The 23068-nt window shown below is 40.5% G+C and overlaps 1 protein-coding gene across 1 annotated transcript in view; it reads right to left on the bottom strand.

Annotated features, from left to right (window-relative positions):
* Window positions 1-1648: 1648 nt before the first annotated feature.
* The window catches only part of LOC119562329 (mucin-1-like), a 47336-nt gene continuing 25916 nt past the window's right edge, over window positions 1649-23068 (bottom strand). The window contains exons 10-11 of the mRNA XM_037875487.1: window positions 2140-2406; window positions 1649-1912 (exon numbers count right to left, since the gene is read on the bottom strand). Of these exons, the coding sequence (XP_037731415.1) occupies window positions 1649-1912; window positions 2140-2406 (531 nt within the window). The remainder of the gene's footprint in view (window positions 1913-2139; window positions 2407-23068) is intronic.

Genomic DNA, 23068 nt, shown 5'->3' with positions numbered 1-23068 from the left:
GAATTTAAATGCCCCCCCCCCCCCCCCTCGTTGATGCGTGTGCGGCATCTTACCAAAAAGTTGTTCATAACTGCTTGGAGAGTTGAGACAGGAATAGCCGCAATTGTTTCTCGAATGGATTTCCTTAGTTCATTCAAATTTGTTGGTTTTGCTTTGTAGACTTCCTGTTTGCAATAACCCCACAAGAAAAAGTCAGGTGCAATAAGGTCAGGCGACCTGGGTAGCCAACGGAATCTGGAGTTTCTGGATATCAGCTTATTGGGAAATTTTTGTCGCAATTCTGTCATAACAGGTTGGGCTATGTGAGAGCTGCACCATCTTGCTGAAACCACACAGAGTTGAATGAAATTCTCATTCGGCGTAATTCTGGATAGAAAAACTCTCTCAACATGCTCAAGTAACGGTCTCCAGTAACCGTAACGGTGTGACCGTTTTCTTCGAAGAAGTAGGGCCCGACAATGCAGCGTGATTAAACTGCACACCACACTGTGACACGAAGTGGATGCAATTCCGTCTCATGGAGTATCTGTGGGTTGGAAGTACTCCATATTCGACAATTTTGTTTGTTTATGTTGCCGTTTAAATCGAAGTGGGCCTCGTCAGACATGAAAAGACAGTACAACATGTTTCCATCCTCTTCCACCGTTTGAAGTATCTTCTGGCAAAATTCCAAGCGAATCGGCAAGTTTGCAGCGTTCAGTTTGTTGGCCATTTGAATTTTATATGAGAATAAATCCAAATCTTTGTGCATAATTGACTGTAATGACTGTCTGCTTACACCCATTTGAGCAGATAAGCTTATTGTCGAAACACGTGGATTGTTTTGTATGGCAGCAGCTACAGCAGCGATTGTTTCCTCCGTCCATCTGCTCGAAGGATTGCCGCCAAACGTGCGCCTATACTCTCTTTGAACCGAAACTACGGACTCCAGTGCGTGATAGTGGCGGACAATCCAAATTCTTGTTTCAGTGTCCCAGTTATCCATTTTTGTTAAATGTAAAAGTCAATCTGCAAAATAAAAAAAAGTTAGCCAGATTCATTAAATAGAAAAAAAGTTATTGTTGTTTTGTTTGTTGTTTGTATTTTGTTGTTTGTTTGTTGAATTTTGTTGTTTATTAATTTAAAATGTTTTTTGTTAGGATGTTGGGTTCCTGGGTTTTTCTCCCCGTCCTGGATTTCTAATTTTATGTCAGTTATATAATTAATTGCGTAACCGTGACCCTTGGCAAACCTGCGCTGCACGGTTACCTCGACTGAAAATAATAAAAAGAGGACGGGAAAGAAAAGGCAACAGGAGTCAAACCAGCCGCTGTCCTTAACTGGCGGCTATCACCACGAGTGATAGCTAGTTCACTTTGTCGAACGGCTAGGCGGTGACGGGAGAATAGGGGTTTTGAAAAAAGCGCAGGACGAGTTAGGTCGGAAGCCCACCGGCGAGGGTCAGTTCCATTTCCCCAGGTCCAGAGCTGTGAGGAGAAGAAAAAAAATAGGAGAATTTTAGAGGTGTTTGAAAGTTAGGAGGATTTGTTTTATTGTTATTTATTTTTGATATTAGTTATCATCGTATTTATTTATTTATTTGGTTATTTATCATATTATTTATTATCGTATTAGTAGTTATTAAGAATTTATTTAAAAATTCAGAGGGTTAGGACGTCAGGGACGGCCACCAGCAAAGGTCGATGGGTCCTCCTGGCGACGAAAAGGACGATATCTGGTCCACGGACGTAGAGGGTGCTGCTGAGTTGCCGCGGATATCGCTGGCTGGGGGTTTACCCAGAACGGTGGATCGGATTAGGGATAAACCGGCGGATCTGTTACACCATCGGTCGCCCAGGGTCCTTGATTTCAAGGCGATCAGGCGCAGGAGCAACTTCTGGGTACGGAGCCGAAGAGTCATCAAAAGCTGAACCTGGAACGGGATACACCGGCGGAGTCGGCGTTGAACGCAGCTCTGGCACAAGCGGCCCAAGCCTATCGCGCATCGCAGGAGTTGGGAGTTAGCCGGGCGTTGAGGGAGGAGATCAAGAACGGCTTCATGGACATGATAAAGTTGCTGAACGACGTCCTTGGGCCAACCGAGATCAAACCGCAGCCGCTCCAGGAGGGCGCGAGTTACCAAGCATCGATGGTGCCCACTTCGTCCAGAAGGCTGTGCAAGTGGCCCAGCTGAAATTCATCAGCGGCAGGAGACAGAAGGATGCTACCGAAGGCCGCCGGAATTGCTGCCCAGGCAGCGACATCGATCGCCGGTGAATGACTCTCCGGGGATCGACAGTAGCCTGAGCCAGGAACCGGAGTACCAGTCGACAAGCAGGAGTGATCGCCGTGGCGCATCGAGGACCGAAGGACGGCGGATTTCCGAGACGAGCCGCGGTTGTACGCCAACTCTATATCTATATCAATCTAATAGACATAAGTATTTGTTAAGATACCTACCGGAGGATGAAAGGCTTCGTCGTTATATGGAGGCACGGAACGGGATCTTTGCGGAACATCAGCTGAGCGGCATGCGTATAGTCTCACGGAGAGTCCAGAAAACAAGGGAGCGCTCCAGGATAAGGAGATCCAGACGACGAGAGGTGGTGGCAGCCGTAAAACGCATAGAGGCCCTTCGCCGACGTTGAGACCTTGGGCAAGCAGCTCACAGGCTTGTTGGACACGGGCGCCAGTGTAAGTGTGCTGGGCAAAGGCTGTCGAGAGGTAAGGGAGGAACCCGAATCCTAGAGCTGTTCTGCGGAGGAAAAGTTGGCATTAGACAAGGTCAAAAAGGAGTTCCTTACCTTTGAATTGAATGGCCTCGGAGTCACTAGCATGGAGAGGCATTCCATTGAGCTAATGGAAGGAGCTCGGGTGTTCAAGGATCGTCCGTATCCGATGTCTTCGGCGAAGCGAAAGCTGGTCGAAGATGAAATCGATAAGATGCTGGAGCTGGGTGTCATCGAAGAGAGCAAAAGCCCGCAATCGCACAACAGTAGTATCGAAGCCACGGAAAGACAGGTTCTGTCTGGATGCCCGAAAGTTGAACGCATTGACCATTAAGGATGCATACCCTCTGCCCAGTACTGAAGGAATCCTCTCCAGGATAGATCAGACGCATTACATCTCCAGCGTAGCAGATTGAACTGGATGAGAGAAGCAAGGAGTACACGGCGTTCACGGTTCCAGGCAGGCTGTTGTACCAGTTTCGAATGATGACATTCGGGCTGTGCAATGCGGCACAACGCTTGGTTGGCTCATGGATCGGGTGATACCAGCGGAGCCTCCAACGTCTTCGATAACCTGCTAATCCTCGCTACAGATTTTCAGACGCACTTGAAATACATAGGGTTAAAGAAGTCGAGGTCGCTACGCTAGCCGCACCACTCTCCGAGTCCTTGAAGAAGGCTGGAAGCACAAAGTTTTCCTTAAGTCCCAGCGCCTCACAGGCAGTGAATGACCTGAAGCTGGCCTTGACGAGCGCGCCGGTCCTGGTTCATGCGGATTTCAAGAAACACTTCTACATCCAGTGCGACGCATCCCACGTTGGCGTAGGCGCGGTATTGTTTTAGCGGAACCAGGACGGAGACGATCAGCCTATCGCGTTCTTCTCGGCCAAGATGAACAAACACCATGTTAATTACTTGGTCACGGAAAAGGAGTGTCTGGCGGGCCTCCTAGCCATTCGGAAGTTTAGACCGTATGTGGAAGGGATGCCGTTCACATGCATTACTGATCACGCCAGCCTAAAGTGGTTGATGACGATGAAGGATCTGTCCGGACGACTAGCAAGGTGGTCTCTCCAGCTGCAGGGCTACGATTTCAGCATTGAACATCGCAAAGGCAGCGAGAACGTAATCGCCGACACTCTGTCCCGCATCATCGAGGAAGTCCGGATAGATCCAACGGAGTTACTGGGATTCGAGACGACAGAATTTGCTGCGGAGGATTATACGGAGTTAGTGCAAGACGTGGAGTCCAACAGGGAGCACTTAATTGACCTCAAGGTGGACGGCGGACTAATCTTCAAGCGCATGGGTAATCCGAAATGGATTATGAAATGGAAGGATCCGAATGGAAGCTGTGGATCCCGCAAGGCCTGACGCACAGCTTGATAGAGCGTGCTCATTCGGACCCCAAGGCTGGCCATGGTGGGATGACGAAGGCCTTGGAGACCCTGCGACGACAGTTCTATTGGCCAGGGATGACTATCCAGGTGCGTGAATACGTCCGGGGTTGCGAGGTGTGCAAGGAGTCCAAAGCGCCAAACTTCAGAATGCAGGTCGGAATCGGAAGAAGGGTAGAGACGGAGAGGCCATTCCAGAAACTCTACATCGATTTTCTGGGCAAGTATCCGAGGTCCAAGAGTAGACACGCCTGGATATTCATCGTGGTGGACCACTTCTCCAAGTACACCTTCTTAAAGGCGATGAAGGAGGCGACGGCGTCGAACGTAGTGATGAATTTCCTTGTTAACGGGGTATTTCACAAGCTCGGGGTGCCTGAGACAATACACAACGGCAAACAGCTTGTATCGAAGGCGCTTGAGGATATGGTTGAGGGCTTCAGTATACAACACATGAAGACTCCAGTATATTCACCACAGAGCAATGCCGCTGAGAGGGTAAACAGGAATGTCTTGGCCGCAATCCTCAGCTTCTTGGACGAAGATCACCGGGAATGGGATGCACATCTGCCGCAGATTGAGGTGGCCATCCGAAACACTGTCCACTCAGCCACAGGAGAAGCGCCGTTCTTCACCGTATTCGGCCATCACATGTTCCTCAACGGTTCCAGTTACGAGCTAGCCAGACGACCATGAAATGGCCGGAATGCAGACCAAGGACAAGCTTCGGATAATCCACGCCATGGTGCAAAAGCAACTGGAGGGAGCATACGAGATGAGCCGGCAACGCTTTGATAAGCGAGCCCGTACGTCGCTCGCCAAGCCACGCCAAGAAGTCTTCAGCCGCATCTTCGTGCTGAGTGATTTCAGCAAATCTTTTAACGCCAAGTTTGCTCGCAGTCTGGGATTGTATCACGTCAAGGACATCCAGTTGTGATCTGAAAGAAGGACAAAGAAAGTAAACGAGCATCGCGATCACATCTGCTATACTTCCCGTCATGCGTGGGCCCCGCGTTAGGCGCCGATAGAACTTCAGGATGGTATCAGTGCCGTGTTGAGTCCCATCGTATCTCCAAAGCTACCAGTTATTTTGTCGCTCTGCTGAAACTCCGGATAGCACCTCTCGAAATCTTTGGTTGATGTTGCTATCGATATTTTAGGTCGATAGGGCGATAGCTGCAGCAGCGGGATGAATCTGGCGGGCGATTAATCCCGGTTCGCTCTGAGATTACCTTAAATGGCACTTATGTGTCCAATGACCCAATTTTGGGAGAGGCCATGTAATATGGCGGGGGAGGAACGATAATGATCAGCAGATGTTAGTATAGTCGCAGCTATATTGTCCAGCCAGGCAGATGCAGCTGGAAGTTCTAAGATAAAATTCTTGTGCTTAAAATTAAATAAAAGTGAGTGATAAGAAAGTTTACATGTTAGTTCGTTATTTATAATTAATCATTTATAAAGGCAGCCGGGGACCCAACACAAAGGGACCCGCGATATTTTGTAACGGTGCCTGTAGCGACTGGCGAACCTAGGTTCAGCCTGAAAGCCTACTATATAGGGCCCGCTTAAACCAAAGCTTGACCTAGTGTGGCCACCTGTTTCGGCTATTCGATAGTTCGATATTTTTGTACAGCTGAGCCAGGGTGGTCTTGGAAAGTTCTAGTTTTGACACCTGTCGGTCGTCATATGATATATATTTCCGCCAAAAGCCTCGCTGGTGTAATAGTAATTTAGACAGTTTATTTGTTGTTCTTTGTTGTTTTAAATCAATTTATTTCCTGGCTCTTCACATGCGTGTGTTCTTGGCACAGTTCCGACGAAAAAGTGTTTTTTATCTCATTCGCGTTTCAAGATTGCCACACATTTTTACGTTCTGCGTTGCCAGATCGCATACATAAATTTAGTATTTTATATACTGTACATAGTTTTACAATAAGTACTTAATCTATCTTGTTTATATGTTTATCTTATAATCTAATTTTAAATATTGGTTGTTGTTTAAGATATTAACATAGAATTATCTTACAGTTCGGCCATCCTGACATTTAATCGACTCGATTATATCTCTATCTAAATTTTCCGTTTTCTTAAATTGTATCTTGGATAATTCTTTTGTGTCCTGTTATTTTCAACATTTCTGCAATATTTATTATTGTTTTCAACCTCTGACCTCGTTTCATTGTGTCCTTTTACTTTAATTTGGTTTTGCATTTCAACTTCCTTTCCTTTCTTTTCAATATCATCGTCTAAGTCTTGTTTTTCAATTTCATCGTCTAAGTCTTGCTTTTCAATTTCATCGTCTAAGTCTTGCTTTTCAATTTCATCGTCTAAGTCTTGCTTTTCAATTTCATCGTCTAAGTCTTGCTTTTCAATTTCATCGTCTAAATCTGTCGTTTCGCTTTCTTCTTCTAAATCTTTCGTTTCACTTTCTATCCATAACTTCATATTCGCCGCTTCTCATATTCCTTTATAAGGTATTTGTGATAATTGAAATCCTTCGACATCTGATACTGCATATCTATCGTTTTCTAAAGCCTCATCCACTTTGTACGGACCTTTATATTTCGGTATTACTTTCTTGCATGCCCCTGGTACACTAACAAAATTTTTCAAAACAACGTAGTCACCTTTTTTAAATTTTTTAATAATTCTACCCTTATTTTTAATTTGTTCATTGTATTTTTGACTATTTATTATTTTATTGCTTGCATTGTTTCTTATTTCAATAAGATTTCTTTCTTGATTCCATTCGTCCAACTCTTCTTTTAAGAAGTCGATTACTACTCCTCTTTGACTTACACCAAATAGTAACTCGCTTGCTGTTGTTCCAGTACTTTTATGTGACGTGTTGTTTAAAGCAAACTCTATTTCTGGTAGTACATTGTTTAAAGTTTTCTCTGTTCCTGCACTCGTTAATTTGGCTAACATTGGTCCGAGACACCTATTTATGCGTTCCACTTGCCCATTTGCTTGGGGTGAACCGGTGGCTACTTTTATATGCTTTATATTATGGGTTTTCAGAAATTCTTCAAAGTCTTTTGAAGTGAATGCGGTTCCCCGATCTGAAACTATAACCTTAGGACGACTATAAAAAGTAAAGAAATTTGATAAACATTTTGTTGCACTTTTAGAATCAGTTGATTTAGTTCCATAAAGTTTTACAAATTTTGAAAATCCATCAACCGCTAGTAAAACATGTTTGTTTTGTCCGTTTTTAATTTTTACGGGGCCGAAATGATCTATATGTACTATGTCAAATGGTTTGTCACCCTTTGGTGTACTGTGTAATAAACCTTCGCGTTTCCCACATTTAGATGAAAATGTTATACATTTTAAACAGTTATGTATGTGTTGTTTAATTTTATCAGATAATTTAGGAAACCAATAAGATCTTATTATAGCATTGTATACTTTTTCATAACCTCTGTGCCCCATGTTGTCATGATATAGCGCTAAAATATTTCTTTCCATGTTTGCTGGTACATAAAATAAAATATTACCTTTAAATTTTCGATAAACAAGACCATTTCTCATTTCAAACGCATTACTTTCTTCTTTCTCTAATCTTTGGCGTATTTCATGGATAGCACTGTCTTTGTTTTGGCAAATTGAAAGGTTTTGTTCTAACGTGTTTTCTTCTAATACCAATATATTCGAAATTCTACTCAATGCATCGACATGCTGCATTTTGGTACCATCACGGTGTTCAATATCGTAGTCGAAGTTTTCTAATTCGAGCGCCCATCTAGCAATTCTTGGGTTTATTTCTCTTTTATTTAATGTTAAAGACAATGAATTACAATCTGTAATTATTTTGAATTTCTTTCCCTGTAAGTATATTTTGAACCTTCTTAAAGCATATATTATAGCAAGCGTTTCGAGCTCAAAGCTATGATATCTTGATTCGTAATCTGTCGTTTGTTTTGAGAAGAAAAATATTGGATGCATTTTATTGTCCTCTTTTCTTTGCATTAATATTGCTCCAAACCCAATTGAACTGGCGTCGCAATGTAGTTCTGTTTCATGTTTTGGATCGTATATAGAAAGGATTGGAGCATTTATTAACATGTTCTTCAGGTTTTCGAAACACTGAATTTTATCTTCACCAAACTCGAACTTTGCATCCTTTTTAATGATATTATAAAGTGGTTTTGCTTTAATGGAGAATTCTTTTATAAACTTTCTAAAATAGGAACAGAGTCCTAAAAAGCTGTGAACTTCTTTTGCATTTTTTGGAATCGGGAAGTTTTTTATTGCTTCTATATTTTTGTTATCTGGCTGTATTCCTTTCTTTGATACAATATAGCCAAGATATTCACACTGTTCTTCCATAAACCTACACTTGTCAATCCTAAGTTCCAATTTATTCCTTGTTAATCTTTGAAAAACTTCCGTCAACGTAATTAAATGTTCCTCAACTGACTTTGATGCTATCATTATATCATCTAAGTAAATGGCAACCTTTCCAGCTCTAATCATATCATCAAACACCCTATTTACGAATCTTTGAAATGTGGCTGGCGCGTTTCTCAGACCGAATGGCATTTTAATATATTCGAATTGACCCATGGGCGTTACGAACGACGTATACTTTACAGAATCCTCGTGAACTTCGATTTGATGAAAAGCACTTTTTAAATCTAGCAGTGTAAATATTTCTTTGTTTGTAAGAGTATCTATCAGATCCTCGATCAACGGTAAAGGATAATTATCTTTGGGAGTGTTTTTATTTAATGTTCTGTAGTCAACACATAGTCTAATATTACCTGTCTTTTTTCTAACCAATACAATTGGAGAAGCAAACTCTGACTGACTTGGCCTAATTATTTCGTTCTTTATTAACTCATCTAATATTTCTTGGACTTTTTCTTTTTCTGCGTACGATAATCGGCGGGGCTTATAATGGAAAGGCTTTTCGTTATTAAGAATCAATTTTAAATAGCATTTAGTTTCCGGCTTCTTAGGGATTTCAGTATTTAAATAATATTGCTTAAAGATTTGTTGTAACTTAAAATGATATTTTAAATGTATATTAGTATTGTTAATAATTAATGTATTTTCCTCTTTATCTAAATCAATTCCCATTAGGTTTCGACATTCACGTTCTATTTGGGACAAATTTTCTTCATTTTCGTTCGAGTACAACTCGTTGTACTCACTTACATTTTTTTTGTTGGGTAATTTTTCTTCCTTGTCGTATAGTAGTCTAATTAATTCTTCCATATATTTTTTACTTTCGTCTTTACTTACTTTGCTTTCTAATCTTAATTTACTTTCTTTTATTAACACAAATCTTTCCTTTTCTAAAAAGTCGGTTCCCAATATTGCAGGATATTCCATTGTTTCATTAGGTACAACAAAAAAATCTTTATTAAATTCTTGGTTTTCAAATATGATTTTACATTTAACTATTCCAATGATAATCAGTTTACTTTTATTTATCCCATAGTAGTTTTTAAGAAAACTATAACACTCGATGAATTCGGTTGGTACATGTTCTTCACGTATAAGAGAAATGGGACTTCCCGTGTCGATTAGGGTTTCTAACGAGAGAATAAGATTGTTAATTTGTTTAGTAAATAAATACTCTATTTTTCTTACAAATGAATTTGAATTGTTTGTGCTCTCCAGTGGGTTGATATTCTTGCGTTTCGGACAGTTGATTGAAGTGTGCCCCATCTCAGCGCAGACGAAACAGGATCCAGGTTCCCTCTTGCTTTTGCGACATTCATTGGCCATGTGTCCCTTTGAATTGCAATTATAGCACTTAATTACAATTGCAGATTTATTGGTATCTGCCTGGAGCGTAACTTTGTTGTTGTTGTTGACAAAAATCTGCTTCAATTGAATTTTCTTAAAAGCATCCAATAACTCAGCTGTATTTAAAAATCGTTGCATTTTTGCCTGGTTGCGTAGCGCATAATCCGGTATTCCGTCAATCAAGTGCTCCAGTAGTTCTTCTTGACTTATATTTAATTTATTTGATAATATAAGTTTTTCGTAGAAATATTCTTGAAATGATTCATCACTTTGCCAAATTTTCTTTTCAAACTTACGTTTCATTACAAGTTGAGACTCACGATTATCAAAAATGTTTTCCATTTCATAAAGCAATTCATTTACTGGCATTGTCATCGACTCTGAGCAGCTCTGTAGCCATTTGGAAGCTTTTCCTTTTAAACGATTGGAAATTAATGCACGTACACTGTGATCATCAAGTTGATAAATATTTTGCACAGATATAATTTGCTTTTTAAATAGGTGAATGTCGGTATCACCATCCATAGGGTCAAATTCTGACACTAAATCCTTAAGATGAGTAAACGGGATATTTTTGTTGATTAGTGTATCGGCTGGTTTTTCCTTTTTGGTCATATTTAATATTTCGTTTTCCTTCGTTGAAATTCGTAGTTCCCTTTTTAAAAGTCCCACTTCTCGCATCATTAAATCCCATTTCATGTCTTCGTAGTCCTGCTTAATTTTGGTCAGATTTTGTTCATATGAAATTCCTTTATTTACTTTCGGCTTAGTTGCAGATGTAGTCATCGTAAGTACTTCTTGTACATATTCTTTGTTCTCACTTTCGTATGTCGTCTCGGCTATTAGTTGTTTAAATTTCTCTTGATTATTTCCTTCGTTTCCATTTCGTACATCTTTATTCTCAGTTTTCTTCTCGTTAACATTTATTTTCGCTGCTTCGTTGATCTCGTTTCTTTCGTTGTTCATATATCCATCTTTGTCTTGCATTTCATAACCTTGTTGCATTTCGTTGTCTGGCTTATCGTTGTCTTTCATTTCGTTGTAGTGATTTCCTTGTAATTCATTTTCTTTCGTCTCGCACTCCTTTCCTTTCTCTTTGTTCTCGTCATCCTTACAGCTTGGTGGCGCTAATGATATTACAGTTGCGTCAACTTCTCGAACTTTTCTTTCTTCTTCATTGTCTTTCATTTCATCTTCTTTTTGTTCCTCTATGTTCTCGTTGTCCTTATGGCTTGGTGGCGCTAATGATTTTACAGTTACATCAGCCTCTCGAACTTTTCGTAAACGTTGAATTAATTCTGGTTTATTACCAGTTAAAGGTTGATTATATGTCTTTAAAATACGCTTTAGGCCGTCAATTGTATACTTTTCATAATCACTTTCATCCATTTTGTTTAAAATCAAAGTTATTTATTATCAGATATATGTTTTTTATTTTATTTAGTAGGCACTTTGCTTTTTTAAGTTCTAAGCCACTTCTGATTATTGTAATAGTAATTTAGACAGTTTATTTGTTGTTCTTTGTTGTTTTAAATCAATTTATTTCCTGGCTCTTCACATGCGTGTGTTCTTGGCACAGTTCCGACGAAAAAGTGTTTTTTATCTCATTCGCGTTTCAAGATTGCCACACATTTTTACGTTCTGCGTTGCCAGATCGCATACATAAATTTAGTATTTTATATACTGTACATAGTTTTACAATAAGTACTTAATCTATCTTGTTTATATGTTTATCTTATAATCTAATTTTAAATATTGGTTGTTGTTTAAGATATTAACATAGAATTATCTTACACTGGTATCCAGCGGATTCCGGTTAAGTTCTTCTTATTTTAACCTGCGAGAGAAACGGACGTGCCAGCAAGTCAAAATTTCAATTAAAAGGCTAAAGGCCTGAAATACATATTTTTTGAGTGGCATCCAGTATTTTCGAGTGGCATCCAGCATTCTAAGTAGTGCTTTGCAATCGGTGTGGCTGCCAGCTATAAAAGCTAGCCAGCGAAAAAAGATTTAAAGTAAGTGCAAGTGCATTTGTCTAGAAATTGGTGCGTGTTTAACCTCCAACGAAATTTCACTGCAGGTATTTCTAAAATTCCGGGTGGAAACCCCAGTCATAACTAACGCGCTTTGAGAAACCGAATTTGAGAATTAATGTGAAACCAAAATCAACGAAATCACAGATATGTAAAACCATAAAGACCATACAATTTTCGTAAAGCCTCAAGTGGCAACGCCATGCTAAGCAAATTATAAGGAAATGACAAGTCGATCGTGTTAAAAGAAATAATGCACGCCGAGGAACTGTAATTTTAATTTAAGAAGAGCTACGTTTTTTTAGGTTTAAACGAAAAATTTGTTATTGTAAAGCATTCAAGGAAGTACGATAAATTCGGAACGAGTTACAAAGTTTTTTTTTTGTATGTTTTGGTTGCGAGTATACCATGGTGCCCCAGTGATAGTTCGCAGGATGTTCGATTGAACGCGCTGTAGCTGGGAGCCGTATGTCCAGATGGGCTTGAGAGTGGAGTTGTAGAGCAAAACCTTGTAGTCCAGACGCAGGGGCGAACGAGCGTTAAGAATCCAGTGGAAGCTGCTGGCCTTTAGTTTTAGATGTACTTTCTTGCGTTCGATGTGTCTTCTCCAGGTCTGTCAAGGTGAACGCCGAGATACGTTACATCGTTGACTTGGGGAATCTGCGTATTATTCAATAATAGTGGAGGGCATGTTTGCCTGTTGAGAGTAAACGTTATGTGTTTACATTTTTGTTCATTTATTTTAATCCGCCAATCAGATAGCCACCTCTCTACTACGAGGAGGTGGTTTGCTAGCTGTTTTGTGGCTCGGTCTGGGCACCTCGAGCAACTTAAAATTGCGGTGTCGTCAGCGAACGTAGATGTTGTTAGCTGCTCGTTCGTGGGAATATCCGCTGTGTATAGGAGAACTAGCGCGCTTCCTTGCGGGACTCCGGCTTTGATAATTTAGTCGTTGGATGTTGTTGTATTGCACCTTACTGCGAAGGTCCTGTTGTATAGATACGACTCAAGAAGCTTGTGAGTGTAATCAGGCAAGTGTGTTTTGATTTTGTGCATGAGGCCATCTAGCCATACTCGATCGAAGGCTTGAGATACATCGAGGAATATTGCGCTGCAGTATTCCCGATGCTCAAAGGCTGTGCGTATTTCTGATGTTATTCTGTTAACTTGTTCGATTGTTCCATGGTTTTGACGAACTCCAAATTGATGAGCAGTGATAACATTGTGTGCTCCTAGATATGGTGTTATGCGAGTTGGAAGGCATTTTTCGAACAGCTTAGACAGACACGATATTAAACTAATTGGTCTGTAGGATGACGGAATTGTGTGGTCTTTTCCGGGCTTCGGTATCATAATGATGATAGATTTTTTCCATTTTTTCGGATAGTACCCGAGTGTTATAATCCCATTGAAGAGCTTACAAATAAACTCAATGGCAGAGTTTGGAAGTTCAATTAACATTTTTGGGGTTATTTGGTCACCGCCAGGGGCCTTTTTCGGTTTCAGTTCCCCAATGACTTTCGCGATCTCCTTTGGCTGAAACAATGGTGGTAGGGAAATAGATTCAGATTCGATTTGTGGTAGGAAAAATGAACCAGTGGCAGGGTTTGGCTGGAAGACGTTTCTGAGATGTAAAGCAAAAGTTTCGGCTCTATCTTCGTCGCTGCGGACCCAGATGCCAGATGAGTTTCTTATCGGAGTGACTGTTTCGATTGGAGAGCTCAGATTTGGGTGAGCCCTCCACAGAGGATGTTTTGTACTGGTTGGCGAAAGTTTTTTAATGTACTGCAGCTGTGCATTTTCTGTTTCTTGCTTTAGAGCTCGATTTAGTGTGCGAGTGGCTTCCTTAAGACGTTGTTTTGATGACGGCGATCTGTTGGTTTGCCAGGCACGTCGCAGGCGCCTCTTTTCTAGGACTAACCGTTCAATTTGCAGATTAGTTTTGAAGTGATTGGTTTGCACGTCCCTGCCTTGTGGTGTTGAGATAGTGGCTGCCTCCACGAATACTTCTTCAAGAGCATCGGTAGAGCAGTCGATGTCCGCTTCGATGTTGAAGTGAGGGGTTAATTTGATGTGTGAGCTTACATACTTTTTATATTTTAACCAGTTGGTTCTGTGCGACGTCAGCCTGAGGGGGTGATCTGTGGTTTTTGTGCTTTGAAGAAGAGTTATTATCACTGGCGAATGGTCTGACGACAGGTCCGAAAGCGCTTTGGTGCTTATTATATTGCGGGGAATGTTTTTGTCACCGCAAAGTCTATTAGGTCTGGAACTTTCCTGGGGTCTGTTGGCCAGTATGTGGGGCTGCCAGGGGAAACATAGTCAAATTTGTTGTTTGGTTTTATAATTGCATTGTATAATTGCCTTCCTTTGGGAGTCACAAGGCGTGATCCCCAGTGCGTGTGTTTGGCATTATAGTCCCCTGCAGCTATAAAGCGATCTCCAAGCAAGTTGTAGAAGTCCATGAATTGTCCTTCAGAAATTGTAAAGCGAGGAGGGCAGTAGACAGCGGCTATGGTGATGTTTCCGTTGCCTGACTGCACTTTGATAGACGTGGCTTGCAAGTAATTAGTTGAAAACCTTTGGTGAAAGTGGTGCTTGATGTGTTCCCTGATTAGGATGCCGGTTCCGCCGTGGGCTTTACCATCTGGATGGTCTGTGCGGTAGAAAGTGTAGCCTTTTATTTGGAAGTTGTATTTGTTTGTGAGGTGCGTCTCTACCAGTAGCATAATGTCGAAATGGTTTTCATTCAGGAACTGTGTTACTTCAAGGTTGTGCCCTGAAACGCCATTTCCGTTCCACATTGTTATTCGTAGATTTGCCATCTGATTATTTGGACTGCTTAGCTACAAGTAGCTGTATCACCATGTTCTGGTTTTGAACCAGTGTTTGCATGGTCGTTTTCATGAATGACATGAGTTCCATCATACTTTGTTGCATGGTGACCATCATAGTTTCCAGAGTGCTTTGCGACTGTACTTGGATCTGCTGAGCGTTTCCTAGATTAGACTGGAGTGGGTTTTCCGTCCCCGATCGAAGAGCGTCGGCGTATGAGAATCCCTTTTGGGTATTTAGTTGACCAAACGATGATCTTGCAGCCGTGCCGAAAAATACTTCCGGCGTCGTACGCGAGTAAGTGTACCCATTTTGGGTATTCTGATGGTGCGTTGCTATCACTTTTCGCATGCGGTCCTTCATCTCCTTGTAGATCGGACAGCCCCTGTAGTTTGCCGTGTGGTTACCTTGGCAATTAACGCATTTTTTCTTTTTGGGGTCTTCCTTGTTGGCAGGGCAGTTAGCCGAATTGTGGAAGTCTCCACAAGCTACACAGACTGTTCGAAGTGAACAGTATGCCCTGGTGTGTCCATACTCCTGACAATTTGTGCATTGCACTGGGCCGTTCCTTTTATGTGGCTCTTCCACGTTAATTCTTCGGTGCAATAAGTATTGCAGTTTATAAATGGGGTGCACTTCATTTTTCTTCAAGACTCTGCTGTCTGGCTCCAGCTCGACCCTGAAGAGTGGTTGCGGCTCTTTTTTCCTGTTTATAATGTTACTGACGTTCTTTGCAGAAAACCCTTTTTCCTTGAGAGCATCAATAACTTCCTTGGCGGTTACGTCGGGCTCGATTCCTTTTAGTACCACTTGCAGGCCCTTGCTGCTTTTTAGTTGGTACGTGTAGTAGCTTTTCCTAGCTTCCTCCAGGTATTTGGATACTGCTCGGAAATGTTCTTCAGATTTGGTCTGAAGCTTGGTTTCATGAATATCCCTTTTTGTGACCGGAACAACATGAAAGTTTCCGTCCCCGGTCAGCATTGTTGACTCCACGCCGTCGGAGTAGGGGTAGCCGTAAGTAAGCATGGTGAGTAAGATCGTGCTCTTTGGCTATCGACCGACAGTAGGGTCGTTTCTTGCACTTCGCTATCACGCGTTGAGACATACGAAAAGTAACCGTCTCTTCGGCTCGCGGATCTTAGTCGCTCTTTATTTTGTTCGAAGCTCATTGAGCTTTTATTAGCGTGGCACTTAATAATTATTATAAGATAAAATAATTATGTGCTAGTTTAAGTCGTTACACCGAATTTGTGAGTTGAAACCTACATTTCTTTGGGTTTTTAGCGTTTTTTCGCTTATTTGATATTAACCAGTTTAGTTTTTTGTGTCTTGTTTGCATTTAATTTATCAACTTTCTTGCACTTTTCACGGAGCTCGCACAAGACACGTCCGCTCTCTTCAGTGGTCGCGAATACTTCAAAGATTTTTTAAATCGTTCGCGCATCTAAGAGTAATCAGAGAAAAGTTTATTTTTCTTTTAATTTCCATATAGCGAGAAATATCGCTACAATTTAAATTTACAGCCAACCCATCCCGTCCGGAGATCGATCTTCAATGTTGGAGGAAATGCCGTGAGTCACACTAACTAATTATACATATTTTTTACTTTATTCACATTTCTCGTCGATCCGCCGATTATTTAAACATAACCCCCGATCTAAAACAATTAATTAATTAAAATACTATGAGTTATTTGCATTCTCTATGAATTATTTTGCAATTTTCAAATGAAATTAAATATAAAATACAATCGCCTATCGTTAACTCTTAAGATCTCTAATTGCCTGATAAAATTAAAGAAAGTCCCTTGAAGAAGTTTTTTGAGCAACATTAATACAAGAAACCTAGAACTAACAAAAACTATTTCTTTAAGGTAAAATTTATATTTATTAAATACACATTGTCATAACATGAATATATCTTCCTTATCTTCCTATGCCTTATTGTCTAAATTCACTAAGTTCTTTTTATAAATATTAAATATGACTTGTATCGCTATCTTCGGAAAATTAATTAGCTTTTCGAACAGAAATAAAACCATGGATCTTTAAGTAATATTGAACTGAACTAAGCTGATGATTTCTCGGTCGTAGGGTATCAAAGGGGTCACCGAAGCAATGCTTTAAGGTGGTGATCATAGGTTGGGAGGGCCATACGCGACCACAATACCATCCGTGGATTCGCATAGCTAACTTTTTCTAAAACTTTTCTGTCTCTGTAATACTTATTCCCAAATTTAATTATCGTTCTCTTCCGGTTTTAGTTAACTATCCTCTCTTGTCGCTAGCACGCTTATTTCTGATCTTAGCGATAATAATGTGTAGCCAGTGCGTGAATCTGTAGGCGCAAGACCTCCACCCCCAAAGCCGACGACCGAGACCGGACCCTATAGCGTGCCCCGCAACTGCAGATTCCCGATTTCATCCACAGCATCCAATCGTTACACGCAAGAGAGATAATTCATTATTATTAATAAGAGAAGTGGCGCCCAACGTGTGGGGCCTTAGTGAGTACAGTAGTCACTCATTAAGACTCACCGGTAATTAAGTTCGAATTCTTTTCTGTACTTTTTTAATTTCAACTTTCAATTTATTCACTTCTAAAAAATACCTTTCTTGGATCGTTAATTCTTTTGGAGAACAGAGACAAAGAACATTAATTTTCTTTCTGGCCAAAATTAATAATCAGAGTTAGGATTTTCCTTTACTTAGTTAGTGGTGCTTAGAAAACTCAGTCCGAGGAAAATGCAGAAAGTATCAAACTACAGTAGATCTTCTGACCCTTTCTGATTTTCTACATCATTACCTTAACCACACTCTGTTAATTAAAAGGTTTCTATAGTCTCAAGCGTTTTGGAAAGTAGGTACAACTACAAGTGGTACACTATCCACGAAAGACCTATAAAAATTTTAATTTCGTTTAGCCTTAGAGCGATTACATTTTTTTATTAGTGAAGCAGGAAAACAACAGTATTAGTTCTCGAACTATACTCTGTCCGCAATACACTTTAGAAAATTTAACCATCTCCCTACATGGATTTAGTTTTACTTGAGAAAACGAGAAGTCCTCTTAATCTGTCTCTTATTATTTTCCCGAGAAAGTTTAGCAGTTAAAAAATAATAATTTAGTTATCCTACGATACGGGGAACATCAAGCAAAAGTTCAGTTTTATTAATTTTTATTGGTTTACATGTCGAGAAAATTTTAGTTTTATATCTACTACGGTTGATATTCTTTGGTTTTTGTATTTCTTAAAACTTAATTATTTCTAAACTATTCTAAAAATGGGGTTAGACCGATCCCCAGGAAAAGGCTCTCAGGAGGCAACCAAGCAAGTCTGTCTGATATGCAAGTCCGAAATTAAATCGTCTTCCGAACTTTTCGAAAACATATGCCATCACGAGTTTCATAAGAAGTGCATTGATGCGCATTTCAAGAAAAACGACTTGTGTCCAGTATGCAAAGCGAAGGCTATTCTCGCTTCTTTCAGAGAAAATTACCGATTTAATCCAGACTTCAGTAGAAGAAAGTGTACAGACACTGATCAGAACTCCGCCAAATTCCGCTGTAAGTGGCGAGGAAAGATCAGCAACTCCTCCTCCAATAGACGAGGAAAATAGCGAGCCAGTTGTTGTCGAACAAATTCAAAACAGACATCGGGTCATGCCTAATTTAGGTTCGCCTGGGTCTCACCGAAGTAACATGTCCGATCTACTAACTAGACCCGACAAGGTCGTTCATATTTTAAACGGATGGAAAATTAAATTTTCCGGATCAGGTGTTTCTGTAGACAACTTCATTTGGGGAGTTGAGGCGCTGACTCATCAAAGGTTAGATGGAAATTTCTCAGTCCTTTGTAGGAACGCCAGCGTTCTCTTTGAGAGCAAGGCCAACGAATTTTATTGGCGTTACCATAAATCGGTAACTGAAGTCCGCTGGGATAGATTATGTTCTGCTTTACGAATGCAATTTCGTCAGAAAACGGATGATATTGACATCGAGGAGTTGATCCGAAACAGGAAGCAGAAGCCTAGTGAAACCTTCGATAGCTTTTACGATGCGTAAACATTTTAGTCGATCAACTAGAGATACCATGGAGCTCGAGAAAACTTGTCCGAGTTCTCAAGAATAATCTGAGGCCTGAAATACGACATGAGCTATTGAATGTCGATATTTCAACAGTTCCAGAGTTAAGAGAAGCCTGTCGTCGACGCGAAGCTTTTCTCGACGACGTCAAACGCACTCACGGTTATAGTAAAAGTAGCCCATTTAGAGGCGAAATATCAGAACTGATTCCAGAATCTGAATCTCAGAAAGGTTCTGAATCGGAAAACGAGCTAGAAGTAGGCGCGATTACCTTAAAATGCTGGAATTGCCGCAAAGATGGCCACATTTACCAGGATTGTCTAGCCGATAAAAGACTTTTTTGTTACGGCTGTGGAGCAGATAACACGTACAAGACGAATTGTGCGAAGTGTGCAAAAAACTCCAAGTCCGGCGCTTCGAAGTTGCCGTACAAACCGAAAACTCCGAGTGCCTTTCGCAACCAGTCAACGATGACCGATTAAATGTGGATGTACCGTTCGTTGCACCACAAATTATCCCTGACGTTCCAGTAAGCAATGCCAGTTCTTTGCTGCATTGTAAGGTTAAAAATTTACCTGAGTTTCCAAATCCAAAATTTTGTCACAACCCTCTCTTGGAAAGCTTTAAATCTCGGAGTTCTAAAAGAATCAAATCCTTTTGGCAAAACATTAGAACCTATCGGCTAGGATTGAAATATATTTGTTCTGTTCCGATAGAAACATGAGATCCTCGACCGTTTTTGCCGGTTTGGTTATTAGATCGTACCGTGTACGGTTTACTTGACTCCGGGGCATCAATAAGTTGCTTTGGGGGTGATTTAGCCAGTGAACTCATGAAAAAAATAACGATTACAAGTCGTTAAACGTTAGTGCTACCACAGCAGATGGAAGCCCACAACGAATAGTAGGCAAGATGAAAGTTAACATAGAATATGGGAACATTCTAAAGATTACAAACATTTATATCGTACCAACACTAAAGCAAGATCTATACTTGGGTAAAGATTTTTGGAGGTTATATGATTTTCTTCCTAAAAATCTGCAAATATCCGAGCTAGAATCTAAAAAGTCTAGTGTTCACGCTTGCCTCTTTATTTAAGTTAAAATTGTATGCTAAAAGATTACCCTCTATTGTAAAGCATTATGATCCACAATGAAAACGGTAAACCATAAGCTTTCTTGTCATGCACAGCCCAACCAAATGTACAACCAAAAGCAGAATACAGTCTCACACAGTACTTCGTGAAGTAAATATCATTGACTCCGTCGTTTTAATTTTTGGATCAAGCTCCGCCATCTGCACAGGGGCACAGTGACAGTCCTAAACCTTAACAACTCGGCTGCGAGGGATCACAAGGGATTCAGTAGCAGCTACAATTCAAGCGGATCAGTTGAAAAGTTATCTCAACTTGGACTTTTACGGCATCACACCATTACGTCACCAGTACACCTGAGACACTTACTGGAGCACGTAAGCCTTTAAATCGGCAGATTTAACCCAGTTCACTTGTTATTTGATCTTTCGGACGTAAATACTACAAATAAAACAAGAAAGGAAGTTAGCTTCGGCAAGCCGAAGCTTATATACCCTTGCAGCTATAATTATTAAATTTAAAAACACAAAAAATGATATTCCCAATAGTATAAGATAATATGTCAAAAAACACCGAAGCTATAATTTGTTTCATATTATTTTCCTACCAATTTCCCGATCGTTCCTATGGCAGCTATATGATATAGTCGTCCGATTTTGATAAAATTAAATTCGAAACTCAGAACTAATTAAAAAATGTTTTTTCCAAGCGTAGGAGGTTATATGTTAAAAAACACCGAAGCTATAATTTGTTTCATATTATTTTCCTACCAATTTTGCGATCGTTCCTATGGCAGCTATATGACATAGTCGTCCGATTTTGATAAAATTTAATTCGAAATTCAGAATGAATTAAAAAATGTTATTTCCAAGCGTTGGAGGTTATATGTTGAAAAACACCGAAGATATAATTTTTTTCATATTATTTTTCCACAAATTTTCCGATCGTTCCTATGGCAGCTATATGATATAGTCGTCCGATTTCGATAAAATTTAATTCAAAATTCAAAATTATTTAAAAATTGTTATTTCCAAGCTTAGGAGTTTATATGCTAAGAAACACCAAAGATATAATTTTTTTTCATTTTTTTGTCCGATTATTCCTATGGGAGCTATAAGATATAGTTGTCCGATCCGGCTGGTTCCGACTTATATACTACCTGCAAAAGATATAAGACTTTTGGGAAAGTTTCAGCCGGATAGCTTTAAAACTGAGAGACTAGTTTGCGTAGAAACGGACGGACAGACGGACAGACGGACAGACGGACAGACGGACAGACGGACAGACGGACAGACGGACAGACGGACAGACGGACATGGCTAGATCGACACGTCTAGTCATGCTGATCAAGAATATATATACTTTATGGGGTCGGAAACGTCTCCTTCACTGCGTTGCAAACTTCTGACTGAAATCAATATACCCTCTGCAAGGGTATAAAAAGGGAAAAGTCTGGTTATATCTAGATATAAAGGTGTGATTTATTTAACCTATGTCGTAAAGGCTTCTCAGAACACGCAGGCTTGCTGTACCCCAGTTTTGCATCAAAAGGTTTTGCAGTTACTCTAAAACTGTTGTAGGGTTTCAAAACTTGTCAAAGCTTCTCAAACGCATTTTCCTTACAGTTAGCTGATCGTTCTCCTTGCAAACATGACCAAACAATCTGTAGAAGAACAGCTAGCTGCACTTAGGCGCAAAAGAACTCTGCTGCAACGAAACATGCAACGAACTTCGAATCGAGCGGTTGCAGACACAGCAATGGATGCTGCATCGGCAGAGTGTCACTTGGCCCTTTTGGAATCACACTTTAGGCAATTGTGTCAAGTTCAACAGCAAATTGAAGAAATAGACTTCGAAGAAGATTCTCGCGATCAGCTTGAGGCAGATTTTATAGCAACAAAATCTGCTCTTTTAAAACGTGCAAATGTTAGCAAGCGCAATGGCCCTGAGGGCTCCGTCTTGATAAATTCCACCTGCTTTGGGGCCAGTTCCCAAAATCGATTACCTTCTCTAAAACTACCAAAATTTGACGGAAGATATGGCGAGTACAGCCGTTTTATTGCAGCCTTCAATCATATGGTTCATGATGATGTCTTACTTTCTGATATTGACAAGTTTTCGTATCTACTCGGATGTCTTTCTGGTCCTGCATTGAGTGTAGTGGCTGCATTTCAAGTATCAGAAGAAAATTACAAAAAGGCACTGGAGCGCCTTAAGGAACGATATGATAAAAAAGTGTTGATCTTACTCGAACATGTATCTAGCCTTTTTGCCATTTCTCAAATGAGAAAATCTGATTCTTCATCCATTCGAGAAATTTTAGACACAGTGGCAGCTTTGCGTGGTTCACTACTCTCTCTTGGCACCGAACAAAATGCATTTGAAGCCATTTTAATTCAGCTCGTTTTGCAAAAGGTTGATTCAGATTCAAAGCATGCTTATGATCGACGTCAGAACTATGAGCAGTTTCCAACTTGGGACAATTTCTACAACATATTAGGTAGGCATTGTCAGTTACTAGAATGCAGCGCAAAGCCAGGCCAGGAGTTCAAGCAGTATGATAAGCATTCAGAAAAACTAAATCACCCCCACAAAAAGGCATTCCTGACGGCTAGAGGCAGTTGTATAAAATGCGATTCTACAGATCACAATCTAGGATCGTGCCCTTCGTTCGTTGCACTTCCACATCAGAAGCGACATGCTTGGGTCAAACAGGCAGAGCTATGTTTAAACTGTCTGTATAAGGGCCACATCGCAGCTGACTGTCCTTCAAAATTTCGCTGTCGGACTTGTCGCGGGTTGCATCATTCTTCGTTACATCGCAGGAGTGAAACACAAGAAACTTCTCAATCAAATGTAGAACAGACAAACGAGCAACCTCGTTGCTACACACAGGTAGTCGCATGTCTGTCTCGTAGATCAAATCGAGCTCTTATCCCAACCGCTATAGTTCTTATCCAGGATAAATACGGAATGTTCCACCCGGCAAGGGCCTTGCTTGATTCTGGCTCGGAAATTAACTTTATCACAGATACTTTGGCCAACAAATTACAACTTCAGCGAAAGCGTCAACATTTTGAAGTTTCTGGTATAGGAGATGTTAGAGCAAAACTTCAGTTCTCGGTCTCGACGACCATACGCTCACGTTTGTCT

Source organism: Drosophila subpulchrella, unplaced genomic scaffold (genome assembly GCF_014743375.2).
Source record: "Drosophila subpulchrella strain 33 F10 #4 breed RU33 unplaced genomic scaffold, RU_Dsub_v1.1 Primary Assembly Seq420, whole genome shotgun sequence".
Classification (NCBI taxonomy): domain Eukaryota; kingdom Metazoa; phylum Arthropoda; class Insecta; order Diptera; family Drosophilidae; genus Drosophila; species Drosophila subpulchrella.
This window is presented reverse-complemented; position numbering and strand designations above follow the sequence as displayed.